The sequence below is a fragment of the Callorhinus ursinus genome, unplaced genomic scaffold (assembly GCF_003265705.2).
Source record: "Callorhinus ursinus isolate GAN/ISIS: 27379988/994484 unplaced genomic scaffold, GSC_fseal_2.0 scaffold5, whole genome shotgun sequence".
In the NCBI taxonomy this organism is placed as follows: Eukaryota; Metazoa; Chordata; class Mammalia; order Carnivora; family Otariidae; genus Callorhinus; species Callorhinus ursinus.
In genome coordinates, this window is record NW_027397067.1 from 19,742,311 (window position 1) to 19,756,207 (window position 13,897).

A 13,897-nucleotide genomic window follows, 5' to 3' on the forward strand; every position below is an offset into this window, starting at 1 on the left:
TTACTAATCATCAGGGAACTGCAAATGAAAACCACAATGAGGTATTACCTCACACCTCCTAGAAGGGCTATTGTCAAAACACAAGAGAGATAATAAGTGTTGGTGAGAATGGGAAGAAAAGGGAGCCCTTTTACACTGTTGGTGGGAAGTAAACTGGTATAGCTACTATGCAATTATCACTATAAAATGAGATATCACTATAAAACTACAAGAATGATTAAAATTACTCATATATTGCTGTTGTGAAAGTAAAATTGAATCTTTAAAAATGGCTTAGCAGTTCCTTTTAAAACTAAGAATGGCCTTAGCATTATAACCCAGCAATAACATTCTTAGGCATTTATCCCAGAGAGATGAAAATGTATGTTCACACAGAAGCCTATGCATGCATGTTTGTGGTAACATTATTCATAATAGTTAAAACCTGGACTAACGGGGCACCTGGGTGGCTCAGTCATTAAGCGTCTGCCTTTGACTCAGGTCATGATCCCCGGGTCCTGGGATCGAGCCCCACATCGGGCTCCCTGCCCAGTGGAAAGCTTGCTTCTCCCTCTCCCACTACTCCCCCTGCTTGTGTTCCTTCTCTCGTTGTCTCTCTCTGTCAAATAAATAAAATCTTAAAAAAACAAACAAACAAACCTGGGATTAACTAAATGTCCTTCAATGATTATTGATAGTTATAAATGAATGGTTAAACACATTATAGTACATCCATGTCATGGAATAACACTCAGCAATAAGAAGGAATAAACTATTGTTTATTGTTTATTGTGCATATCAACACAACTTGAATGAATGTCAAGGAAATTATGCTGAGTGTAAAAGTAAATTTCAAAAGGAGATATATTTTATGATCCCTGTTATATAATAACATTGTGAAATAACATGATAATAGAAATGAAAAATAGAATAGTGGTTGCCAGGGCTTAGGTATGGAGCAGGGAGTGGGTGGGTATGACTATACGGTGATAGCAAGAGGAAGTCTTGTGATAATGGTGCAGTTAAGTATCTACACATGTGATACGATTGTGTAGAGCTACATGCACACACTGCATGTAAACTGGTGAATGTAATGTTAATTTCCTAGTTTTGATATGCTGTATAGTTTTGCATGAGGCAAGCTGGGTGAAGAGTACATGAGACCTTTTGTACATATCTTTGCAACTTCCTGTGAATTTATAGTTGTTTCAAAATAAAAAAGTCTCTTAAAAAACTGCAAATAAATAAAAAATAAAAAGAAGAGAAAATATTAAAAACATCCGTAGAAAAATTCAAATTTTCTTTAAAAAAGAAATGTGGCTGAATTCTCAAAAATAATAATGGAAACAAAAGAAAACAGGAAGAAAGTAATCCCAATATATAGTGAGATACAGTGAAAATATCTTCAGGTCTAAAAAAAAAAAATTGCTGTACAAAACAAAACACAGAATTTGTCACTACTAAAATAAAAGGTATTCCTTATGCTGCTGAGAATGATCCCAGATGGATGGTTGGAGGTGAAGGAAGAAATAGAGCAATAAGAATAGTAAATATGTAGATACATATAAATGTATGCTAATGCCAGGTGTGACAAGTGGAATTAAAGTATTTTAAGTTCCTTGCAAAATCTGAGATGAGGGAAAAGGACCAATGAATACTTAATGTACATAAGTCAGTATTAATTTATAATCTCTGGATAAGCACTAAAAGAATATTAAAAGTATGTATGACTTTCAGACTAACAGAGGGAAAAGTAGAAGAAATTTCAGTTAATGCAGAGAAGAAAAAAAATGAACAGTTTTGACAAAATAAGTAGAAAAGTGATTGATACAAGATAAGAAGAATTTTTCCTCAAGCTATCAGAATTTACTGTATGGCCATAGTCATTAAGATATTTTAACAATGGTCTTACATAAGATTGGCAAATAGATTAATGAAAGAGAATGTAGGTTCTAGAAATAGACCGTGTATATATGGCCACTTGATTTTATGACTTTTTGGGGTGCATGCAGTTAGAATATGTACTCACTATGTAGCAGTGTTTACCTATGATAGTCCAATATACCCATCACCAGTTTGAAGCTATACTTGCCATAGAGACAGAAATGTGTACATCCTTTCCTTAGATCATTAGTTCTAAGGGGAAGTGCTGGACATGCACTATGAAATTTCCTGATTATTCTGTCATGCTGAGCACTTTGTTTTAGTTACATATTCTTTACAAATGATAAAAGTCTAAAACAAATTAATTCATACTCAACTGAGAGACATCCTTCTTATGGTAATTTCTATATACATCTGCTACTTCCATCATGGGTTGATTTAAATAATTTCTTTGAGTTTTGAAGTGTTTCACTAAGTATCACCCATATTTTAGTCCTACAGTGGTATTTTCAAGTAAGACTCTGGAAATTCCTAACACCAGATAAATTGTTTTGATAGACTTTTATGCTGAACAATATAATTCCCTAACTGAAAGTATTTTCATAGAGTATGTTAATATTTTTCACTGGGGACCTTGACATTTGCCTGGAAATTTAATTATAAGCTTGTACTTTTATATGAAGATTTTCTAAAGTGAATATTAAATATACTAAAATACTAAATATTCTAAATAATTTAATCTGAAAAGACATTTCTGTATTAGAGGAAAGATTAGTAGGCATTAGATAAATATTTTATCACTGGTCATCATTCAGTAGTTCTACTGGTTAGATTTACTTATTATTTGCCTATATTATTAAAAGCAGGGAGGATTCAGTGTCAGTGACTTAGCTTTAGATTTAGAATTGTTCATTTTAATTGTGGTAATTTCATTATTCTTAATTTTTATTATAGAACAACTTAGTTTTTGCTTTCCCTAGATTATCTAGATTATATTCCATAATATACAGCAGGGCTAATTAGATGCCTTTTCTAATTATAAATGAGGATTATAATCCTAATTTTATATTAGATTATATTTGAAAAGGGCCAAGAGCCTTTCAGAAGAGGAGTGCAAATTTTCTTTTCCCTAGGCTTATATTGTTGTGGGTGGGTGTGTGACTGTGATGGTTTGCATTGATAGGTTGTTGGTGAGGGGCAGGTAACCAGAAATAAGCAAGGATTTAACAAGCACATACCAGTTGGATTGTGCATCTTGTATGCAAGCCTTTAATTTACAGTGAATGATTAAATCTATATAAAATACTTGATACTTGTGCATATTGAGTGCAATAAATAACTGATATTTTACTTATTGCTATTCACTTTGCTTCCTTTTCTGTTGAGATCACTGTTCCAATGAAATCTCAGTTTTAATTGGGAATGAGGGAAGTGAGTTTAGGGCAGGTGTGGGCATGGTTCTGAGATGCAGGAAGGTTGAATAACCAGCAGATAATTTGAGTTCTCTGAATAGAGTACAGAAAAACATCCAAACAGATGTCTGTCCCCTTCTCACATGTGCATGGAAACCTAGATGATGCATTGGCACTCATTCCTGGCCAAAGCCGAAACTCAGAACAGAGCTTAAGGCAGAAAAAAAAAATCCCCCTTGTTCTACTTCCATTCAGAAAAGTGGAAGGAGAGAAAGGAAAGCATGGGTTCTGGTGTGGGTAGAAACCAAGTAAAATTCAACCAACTGGCATTGGTGACATCGATTTAAAATAATGTTGTTTCAGGGGCGCCTGGGTGGCTCAGTCGGTTAAGCATATGATTCCTGGTTTTGGCTCAGGTCATGATCTCAGGGTCATTAGATCGAGCCCCATGTGGGGCTCTGTGTTCAGCATGGAGTCTGCCTGAGATTCTTCTCCTCTCCCTCCCCCCTCTCCTGCTCTCTCTCAAATAAATAAATAAATAAATAAGTCTTAAAAAAATGTTTCAGAAAAAAGTGTTCCTGGGACAACTGAATTTTAAGTAGAGTTCTCTCATATATTTGTTGATAACCCAATGTCCATTACCTGCCTATTTATGACATATAGCTGGGTGGTGGGGGTGGGGTGGGCATTCAGAAGGTTGAGATTTCAAATGCAAATTTTTAAGAGATCTAATTAAAAACAGAAAATTGAAACGTGCAGATTTAGAATTAATTCAGTGATCAGATCTTAATACAGTTTTGAACTAAAACAACATTCTACAAATGATAATGTGCCATATGCAATTAATATTTAAGATAATTATAGATGTTGAGTAAGAAATATATCTGATTGACACCACCTCCATTATTGACTGTAATTGTCCTGCATGTTTATTGCTTTAACAAAAAGACTAGAAAGTCCTGAGATTTTAGAACTGGCTTTAAATTTGTTTCTTGATAACTTTCTCCTGAGGTTAAGAGGAACAAAAGTAGTACTTACCTCTTAGGGTAATGAAGTACAAAGTAACTTACTCCTAAGGAAGTAATTAGGTAAGTAATTTGGGGGCAGAATCCCATGCTATCTGTACATTGTGGGACCCAGAACAAGGGTTCTTAACCTAGAACCTCGGAGGGTCAGCCTGTGGATGGGTAAACACCAGGAATGTTATGTAAAATTTGGTGTTTGTGTGTACATATGTGCTTTTTCTGTTTGTTTTTTTAAACTAAGGAGTCCCTTAGCTTTCATTAAATGAAATGATCTTTTATTAAAATAATTTCTACTATTGACTGATTACTCTTCCAGTTTTAATAATGACTCTATGATGAGCTACATCCTCATTCATAGTTTTGCTTTTATCTAGTGGACATTAAAATGTATTTTGAGACACTCATCATTGTTATTTAATTAGTATCCATTCTCCAGCTCATTAATTGTGCTAATGTTACATATAGTACATGGTTGCCTATTATTAGCAATAATAGCCCTAAATTCTATTAGTCCTTACATGTTATGTAATATAAATCTTCATTCAGTAATTACTTAATGGTTCTTTAAATTGTTTTTCAAAATTTTTAAAAAGAATGTTATCTTCCTATGTGTATTTTTAAAATTAATATATTTGAATTGGTACCAGTAACAAAATTATAATTAACAAGGAAACAGATATTAATGCAGAGGACTGTCTAAATATATAGTATATTTATGAAGTTAAAGACTGTAGTTGGTAATAAACTATATTAAGAGGACATCTCTTAGTTTTATAACCAGAAAAATAAAGCCAATAAAAAGATGCAGTATGCATTTATAGCATCAAAAAATTTATGCTATAAAATGTGATAAAAATGGTAATGTGATAGTAGTAATAATAAACATAAATATATAAAATATTATGTAAATATATAAAAGTAATAGTAAACATGAAAATATAACGTAACACTTCTTTTGGGTGGATCATTACGGGTTCAGTCAGGAAAACAGATGTATCTGGGTCATATAGGGTTTAAAACAAACCAGTTTATATGATGGTGAGTTAGAAGGTGGGACACACAGGCCAGGGAAATGCTGCTGAAGGTTGTGGGGCTGTCGCCAAAGGCAGGAGGAGCTGACCCTGAAGGTCTCCGCCCAGAGCACAGAAGTAAGTGGCTCTCAAATGCTTGCCTGGAAGCTGCTGCAGTTCTCCAGTACCTTTGCAGATCTCCCACAGCTATCCCAGTCTGCAGCGGTTTTCACAAATTTGCTGGGAAACTGCTGTGACTTCTTCATCTACCCTCACATCTGCCTGCAGTTAACTCTGGAGAATTTCTTCTGCCTCTCTGTGCTCTTTCCGAGTCTCCTCTGAATTCCTCACAGTAGGAAACTGTAACCCAGATCATATAAAGGAGATTTTGGGAAACAGTTCCCAGCCTTAGAAGGAAATGTAGACAGCCTGTTATAGTAGGCCACATATATTCCAAGCACTTTATGAGTGCTTTGCAATCTTTTTATTTAATCCTCCTGGCCACTCTATGATGTAAGTAGTATCATTCACATTTAGTAGATGGTCCTATTGAATTTTAAAGTGATGGTCTTGCCCAGAGTCTTACAGCTAGTAAGTAGAAGATGATTTTAAAAAGTGTCCCTCTGATTTCAAAGCTTTGGTGTCTAATCACTACCTTATCCTGTCTTCTATTGCATTTCATTTACATTAGTAATATTATTAATATTAGTTAAGTATGAATTAAATCCTCCATTGGTGACAGTTAATATATTTTGTTTGCAACTTTAATGCCCCAAATTTAAGCTTGTAAGTGCAAATTGATCACATTAAAATTAATACCTACATTTTATCAATCCCCAAGTCCTTAGCCTAAAATTTCTGCAAATGTTTTTGTTCCAAGGCAGGAGTGCTATGACTTCCATTGTTGTTTCAATTTTTATGTTCCCACGGCCAACATCTCTCAGGGATCCTTGGCTGAAGGAAGACTTGAATGTCACTGAAGCAGCAGATGAAGAGGGCGCCCCACACTATAGGCCTGATTCCTGGCTGAAAAGGGGGCAGGCAAGGACATTAGTAGAAGAGGCCCAGGCGGGTCCTCCCCAAATCTTGCCTAAGTTCAGGGCAGCCACTGAGCTGTTGGCTTGAGCTCTGGGAGGGCTTTCGTCATTGAGCTGTAAGGCAGGGTCCGGTGCCTGGTCCTCAGAGCTGGGGAGCAACTCCACACGGTGGTTCCAGCATCCCCTTTGGGTCTGAGGCTAGAGTCTTGCGCAAGTTGGGCGGGGCAGGAGGAGTGGGTTTACGGCAAGGGGCAGGACTCGGGAGACACAGGGATCCCCTGATACACTGCAGCCAGCCTCGGGGCCACAGGGTTAGGGGGCGTCTTCAGGGCGTGTCCTGGTTCCCGGACTCCGGGGAGGTCTACATCCCGGGACAGGCTTGGGGCGGAGTCCAACGAGTGGCGTCGGTGGCTCTCCTTTGGGGAAGTTGCGAAGGTGACTGCATCCCGGGGCAGTAAAGGCGTTGTTACTCAAGGACTCTGCTCTCTAGGCGCTCGGGCGCTGTTAGGGCTCCGGGGCAGGCGGGTGGGTACCTCCACGACGCCGGTCGGTCGGAGATCGCGCGCTGGCGCTTGTGTCTGCGCCTGCGCAGAGCCGCCGTCGCGGCAGAGCGGGAAGTCTCGAGCTTGGCCCAGGTGCCAGCGCTGTCGGCGCTCGTCTGCGGGCTCTGTTAGCTGACATCCAGCACGGTCCACAGGTGGCCGATGTCGTGTGGAGAGCCAGCCGCATTGTCTCCATCTTGGTTAGGTTCTAGCATCCAGGGAATTTCATGTCACAGCTCTTGCGCTGATGGTAAGGATTGTAGATAAGCCTCCTCTCCCTCCCCGGAAGTTCACCCTCCTTACCTGACACCCGTGGCTGTTCTGGAGTACTTTTTGCCGTATGTGAATGATCCCTGTGAAACTTTTCAGCAGTGGGGTTTCTGTGGCCAATCCAACATTCTAGCTGCACGACTCCCCTCTCATTTCCCCAGTCTATCTGCCCTAAAGTTGTGTCTGTGTGTATATAAATCTTTGGGCGGGGGGGGGTGTCGTGGTGGTGGAAATCAACCTTTTTATTACCAAGAGCATCTTTGCAAATCTGAGGATTTAAATTTTCACATCTGGAAAAGAGGTTTCTGTCCAGTTCAAATCCTCAAAATTATTCACGTTCAAATGCTGGTGGATACCTGGATTGAGTGAGAGTCAGGATAATTTCTCTTATAAACACAATAATCTAAAGCTATACTGTTGTACAGTCAAGGTACCCAACATACCCTATTGCAAACTATTTTCATTTTATTTATGACTGAATTTGTCCTGTGTCGTTAATATGTATTCATTAATGGAATATAAGGATATCCAAAATTAGTTACTAATGATATTTTTAAAATTTAACAGTGATTACTTGGTTTATTATGACTATAGACATTGTCTAAAGACAATACAGGAACACTTCAATTTATTTTAAAAGAAAGAAAATACCCACAGAAACTTTCCATCTAATTTGAAAGGTAAAAAGAAGTGCATGAGATCTTCAGAGGTTTCAGAATAGAAATTGCTATGGCTTTAAAGCCTTATTATCTGACCTGATTTTGCTTTATCTGAGTGCCCAGGCCTTCTGTGACAAGAGTAATCTAGTTGGTTCTTCTATTTATTTTTCTATTTTTTTTTGGTAACATACAGTGAATTTAAATAGAATAAAATACATCTTTTCTACAGAAGCAAAATCCAAAGTGTTTTAAATTGCATTCCACTGATGTATAATTGGGGTTTAATTGAACCCTGCATTGTTTTAACCACAGTATAGGAATGATTTCTTTAGTTATAACTAATAGTTGAGATCTTAAAAAACAGAAATAAAGAAGACCTGTGCCAACTGGTTGTTTGCTTCTTTTTCAGAACATTAAAAAAAAAATCACATTTGTCCAATAAATATTTTGCCACACAGTGTTTTTGTGTTAGAAATCCTTTGCTCTTTTTAGTTCCAACTCTGTGTTCAATCTGCACATTTGAGATACCTTGAATTGTTTTATCCATGTCTTTGAGATCACCTTGGAATCTTGTCATCTACAAAGTCCGTTTAACCTCTACTCAGATAAATCTGTGTATTTCTAGGCTGTTAGAAATGTCAGCAAATATACCTGAGATATCATGACAGCATTTTCTCATATAGGAATTTTGAAGAGTGTATTTTGCTGGGCTAAGAAATCTATGAATGCTTTAATTGTTGTTTATTAGGACATTAAGGGACTTTAATTACTAATATTTACCTGGGATCAGTAAACCAAGAATTAATTAATTAATCCATTCATTCATTCAGTACCATCTATGAGCTATGAAGAGTTCCAGGCCCTAGGGAGAGAGTAGAGATCAAACCAGGCCAGCCCATGTTCTTAGTGCTGTAGTAGAGGATGAGCAGTGGCAGGTACAAAAAGATGAGCAAATATTTAATGAGATGATTCTGTAGAGTACTAAATGCTACGAAGAAAATAAGATAATAAAGTGATAAAGACTTACGAAGATTCATTAGGGTAAGCCTCTCTTAAGTTATCATTAGAGACAAATGATGACAAGCCAGCCATGTGAACATCTGAGAGAAGAGCATTCAAGGCAAAGGAAATAGGCCACCAACAAAAAAAGACAATGGAATGGGGGAATTTCCACTATTCCTTCTGTTAGCACTCCTAATACCTGATTTTCTGGTCCACTCATAAGACCATTGCCTCTCACAGAATCTAAACTTAAAATGATAATTGACAGACTAGAATTCTCGGCTAAAACTAGCAAAGTGAAACGTGATTGATATGAACGTACAATGGTGCTTACAAGTTCATAAACCTAGTTACACAGCACAAAATGATATCCACGTGGTTTGGCAGCTGTTCATCTGAGAACAATCTGGGGATTCTAACTGACCACAAATTGGAGCTTGCTCTTTGCTGTTCCTTCCCGGAAAAAAACAATGTATAGATATTACCCTCAGGCAGCTTTCCACTCAATTTAAGGCATCATTATAGCTGTCCAAAAATGGAACAGGCTGCTTCAGCAGGTGGAGAAATCTTCATTGCTTAACTCATTAAAAAAAAAAAAAAAGAATGAATACCCATCAGGGCTTTTGGAAAAAGTAAATTCTGTATTGTTTGGAGACTAGTTTAAGACACTTTTTGGTTTCTGTGAGTCTGTGGCTTGTTACTTGTTTCATTCCAACAAAATTTTCTTCATTTGGGGATATATATATAAATGGTTAAGAAGGAAAATAACATTGGTAAACCAAGGTTTACCAAAAGTTTAGTTTGTAATGGCATTTCTCAAGATAGTAATTTGAAGTTTAAAATTCTTGGGCTATAGTTTTTAAAAGAATTTAGATCAAAGTTCTAGTATTTCTTTGGCCAAGTAGAATAATAAAAATAAATATAAGTAAATATATTTTGGCTTTGCATGTATTAGCTGTATAACATAGTTTACGTTTCTGCACCTTACTTTCCTCACAAAGAGGACAATAACTTGTACCTGCCTTAAAAGATTATTATTAGGATTCAATCATTTGCTGTATGTAAAGCAGTTAGAGCAGTGCCTGGCATAAGTGCTGTGTAAGTGTTCACTATTATTATTAGGTATAAATGTTTGCTCTATTCTGCCTTCAGGAATTAATGACCAAATTAATAACTGAAACACCTGACCAGCCAATCCCATTTCTCATTGACCATCTTCAGTCTAAACAAGGAAACCGCGGACAACTTCAAAGAACTTTATCTGGATCTGCAGCTCTCTGGGCAGAAAGTGAAACGTCAGGTAAGTGCAAAAGTATATTTTACAGTTGATTTTTATATATTTAATGTAAAAATGTACAAAGGTCTTTTTGATTATAATAAGATAAATGTAGATGGTTACCAAGGGTTTCATGTATTCATTTGCAACTTCACTCATATGCTAAAATTTCACTCATGTGTGGAATTTAAGAGAAAAAACTAATGAACAAATAAAAAAGGAGACAAACAAAAAAGACTCTTAAATACAGAGAACACACTGTTGGTTGCCAGAAGGGAGGTGGGGGGGTTTGGGGGAATAGAAGTGATACAGATAAAAGAGATCAAGAGTATATTTAGCTTGATGACCACTAGTAATGTATAGAATTGTTGAATCATTATATTGTACACCTGAAATTAATATAACACTATATGTGAATTATATTCCAAAAAAGAAAAAAAATTGTCATAAAATATTCTTGAATTTGAATATATTGTTATATATTATGCTATGTATTATGCTTCAAAATATGAGAATCTGTGTTCAATTTTAATAGAAGATTCAGATTTGCAAAAAAAGATTTCATTCTGTGTGAATTCAAACTAATTATTCTAAACTTATTTCTTTTCTTTTCGTGAAGACTTTGAATTAAATTATAGCTTACCTATAGAAAGGTAAAAAAAGATTTTAAAAAAGTTACCTTTCACTTTGCCCAAACTGATGATTATTCTCTATTTCCTGTGGTGCCTATTTTTATCTTATGTAGTAAGTTTAACTTTAGGAAGATTCATTTACTCTGGACATTGGGGAACAAACCTTGCCAAGTCTGCAATAGCCTTATCTCCCAAATAAGCACTGGTTAAGATAATTGGGTAGACCCGACTTTGATCTTTGTGTGTCTGACAGCTTTTTTATTCTACATACTGGTTTGTTGGTTTGTCATTTACTTCTAAAACCAAATCTCCTATGCCTGTTATGTCAATAGCCAACTCCTTGCCTAATTCCCATGGGAATCTGACTGACAGGACTCCAAATGCATTCCTGACATCTTCACTTTTCTTATCCTCTTCATGCTTTATGAAATCCCCTGAAAGGATTTTGGTCTTCTTTGGCTATATTCTCATATTGGTACCTTCTTGAGACCATGTCTCAAAGCCATACTAAAGTGGGTAGGGAATAGAGTATCCTCTGAAAGAATGTAGAGCTCTCTGCTGGCAGTTATCCATATAGAAGATATCTGCATTATACAGGAAACTAGGATACAAACTTTTGGCATATAAAAGGGAACTCTTGCATTTTCCTGGCCTCACTTTCTTGGGTTTAGATTCTAAATAGCATGGGTATATAGGCATGAACTCTGGTTTGTAGGTACAAAGATGGCACCCATCATGTAAAGGCAGACCATATGAAATCGGTGAGCCCAGTGAAGCTCATATGAGCCCGTGTTTATAAATTATATTATCTGGAGAGATAGTAGTATGTTAAACTCTGTACTTTTAATCATCACATATTTAGTATCTCATACTTTCCATGGGCCAGAAGTCTGTACCTACCACAACTAGATCCCCTGTCTAATCTCATAAGCATGAAAATCAAGGTATCAGCTGGGTTGCAGTCTCATCTGGAGGCTGGAATAAGAAAGAACCTGCTTCCAAACTCATTCAGATTGTTAGCAGCATTAATTTCCTTGCAGCTGTATGACTGAGGTTCCTGTTTCCATGCTGGATTTTAGCCCGGGGTTGCTGTCAACTCCTAGATGCAATCCACAGTTCCCCGCCACATGGCTCTTTCATATCATGGCAGCTTACTTCTTTAAAATCAGCAAGGGAATTTCTGTCATTCAAGTCTACTTAGCATATATAAAATAACATAATCATAGCATTGACATCCCATCACCTTTACCATATTCTGTTGGTTTGAAGCAAGTCAAAGGTCCTATCTACTACACTTAAGGGGAGGGGAATTATATAAGACATAATGTCAGGGGCAGAGATCATGGGGATCATCTTAGAATTCTGAGTAGCACAAGTACTGATGACTTACTACTTGGAGAGGGTGAAGGAGGGGAGGAGATTATTATAACTTCCAATTTACTGACTTGGGTAATGGCATAAATGCTTATTTAACAAAGCAAGATGGGAACAGAGGACAATAATAAGTCTACTTCCTATTGATGACTGAGTTTTTGTGAGGCATCATAGTAAATAATTCCAGCAGGCAGTTAGATATGAGTCTAAAACTCCGGGGCTGGGTCAAGGCAGGAGTCACAGAGTGGCATTTAGTATCATACATATAATCGTTAAAGTTATGAGAGTGAAAGAATGGAAGAAGTTGTGGTAAAATTCGCCATTAGAGTGGGAGATGGACTGGGGCAAAGCAAGTGTGAGATTATATCTGATGCCTGAAATTTTGTCTTTTTATTAAGAAGTGAGGTCGTTTGCTGAGAACAAGAGGATTGGGAATTGAAGAGGGGAGATTGTAGTGATGCCAATTGTGAAAAGTCACCAAGGAAAAGGAGAAAATAGTTGGCAAAAGGAAAAAAAAAAAAAGACTGTGAGGCAGTTCTTGGTCCTCTCTGAAGTTGAAGACATGAATGACTCTTAGAAGCCGTGAGACAGTTGTGATTTTCTCTAACAGTGCCCCGAAGCAGTGGGAAGGGAGCAGAGCCAACAGTTTGGGGGACTGAGTGAGAACTGTGGTTGTGGCATGGCAAGGGTAGAGGGTGGAAGAACAGTTTTGCGAAGCAGTCGAGGACATGTGTGAGGAATTTTATTCAAGTTGATCAAAGCACCTAGTCTGGTATGAGAGGGTAGCGAGCAAGGATAGGAAAAGAATTACACAAAAAAGCAAATCAGAGAGCTGAAGATAAAGACCTTTAGAAGGCTGATGCAGGGGTAGGTGCAGTGAAAATATGAGAGAGATTAGAAGGAAGGAAATTGTGATATTTGAGATCAAGACTTCTGAGGTGGAGTGAGTCCAGATGATGAGAAGGTCCTGTTGGTAGCCTTAGTTGTGGGGTATTTTAATTAGCAGGGAAGTGAAGCTTTTCAGAGTTAGGGAGGACAAGGAAGAATGAGACTTAATGCATGATTAGTCTGACTATTAAGAAGGTGAAACCAGAGTTGCATTCAAGTTGTTGAAAAGTCAAGGGAGACTGTGCCAATGTCTTGAGTTGGGCTGTGGAGTCATAAGGAGCAGTGATGGCAACAGTGAGGAGCAGTGAGTAGTGTAGACAGGCAGCATTTACCACCAGAGTGGAGGGACTTCCAGCTTAACGGTGTTGGGCCAGGAAAACCCCGCCTGTGGCCAGTACCACGTAGGGGAATGAACCCTCCGTCCCAGGAAGCTGCAGAGGAGGGAGCGCTCTTGTGGGAAGAGTGAGGTCTCTTAAAACATGAAACAAGAAAGGTTTCTTAAAACAAACACTCTTCTATCTTGAGGATAGAAGAGTGTTTGTTTACTGTGGAATGTATGTCCCAGAAGGTGAAGGGGCAAAATTTTAGAGAGAAAGAGTATGACAGGAGGGAGAAGGAAAGCATAGGATAATTCTTGGATATGAATATAAGTGATGAAGTTAGAATTTGTGTGATAGTAAGTAATGCCAGTTTACACCTTGACTGCAATTTTTAGTTGTTTTTTCTGGTGCATGTTCTGATTAGCTAGAAATTATCTCAGTATTCAAAGTGTTTTGGTGTAATATCTTTTGAAAATATCTTAAGTTGTCTTCTTATTCCCGTCAAATGTATCTAGCAACTCAGGACACAGCATCATCTAAAAGTCTGTCATTTAATATTACTGTGCAGAAACCTGAAGCCTTCCTTA

General features: G+C 37.3%; 1 protein-coding gene and 1 pseudogene across 1 annotated transcript in view; one reads left to right on the forward strand and one right to left on the reverse strand.

The window, feature by feature from the left end:
• The window catches only part of CUNH8orf34 (chromosome unknown C8orf34 homolog), a 377,054-nt gene that overhangs the window by 72,173 nt on the left and 290,984 nt on the right, over window positions 1-13,897 (forward strand). Inside the window, 1 exon segment of the mRNA XM_025871441.2 lies at window positions 9,973-10,120. Within this exon segment, the coding sequence (XP_025727226.1) occupies window positions 9,973-10,120 (148 nt within the window).
• LOC141372870 (mesoderm posterior protein 2 pseudogene) lies at window positions 6,057-7,417 on the reverse strand (annotated as a pseudogene).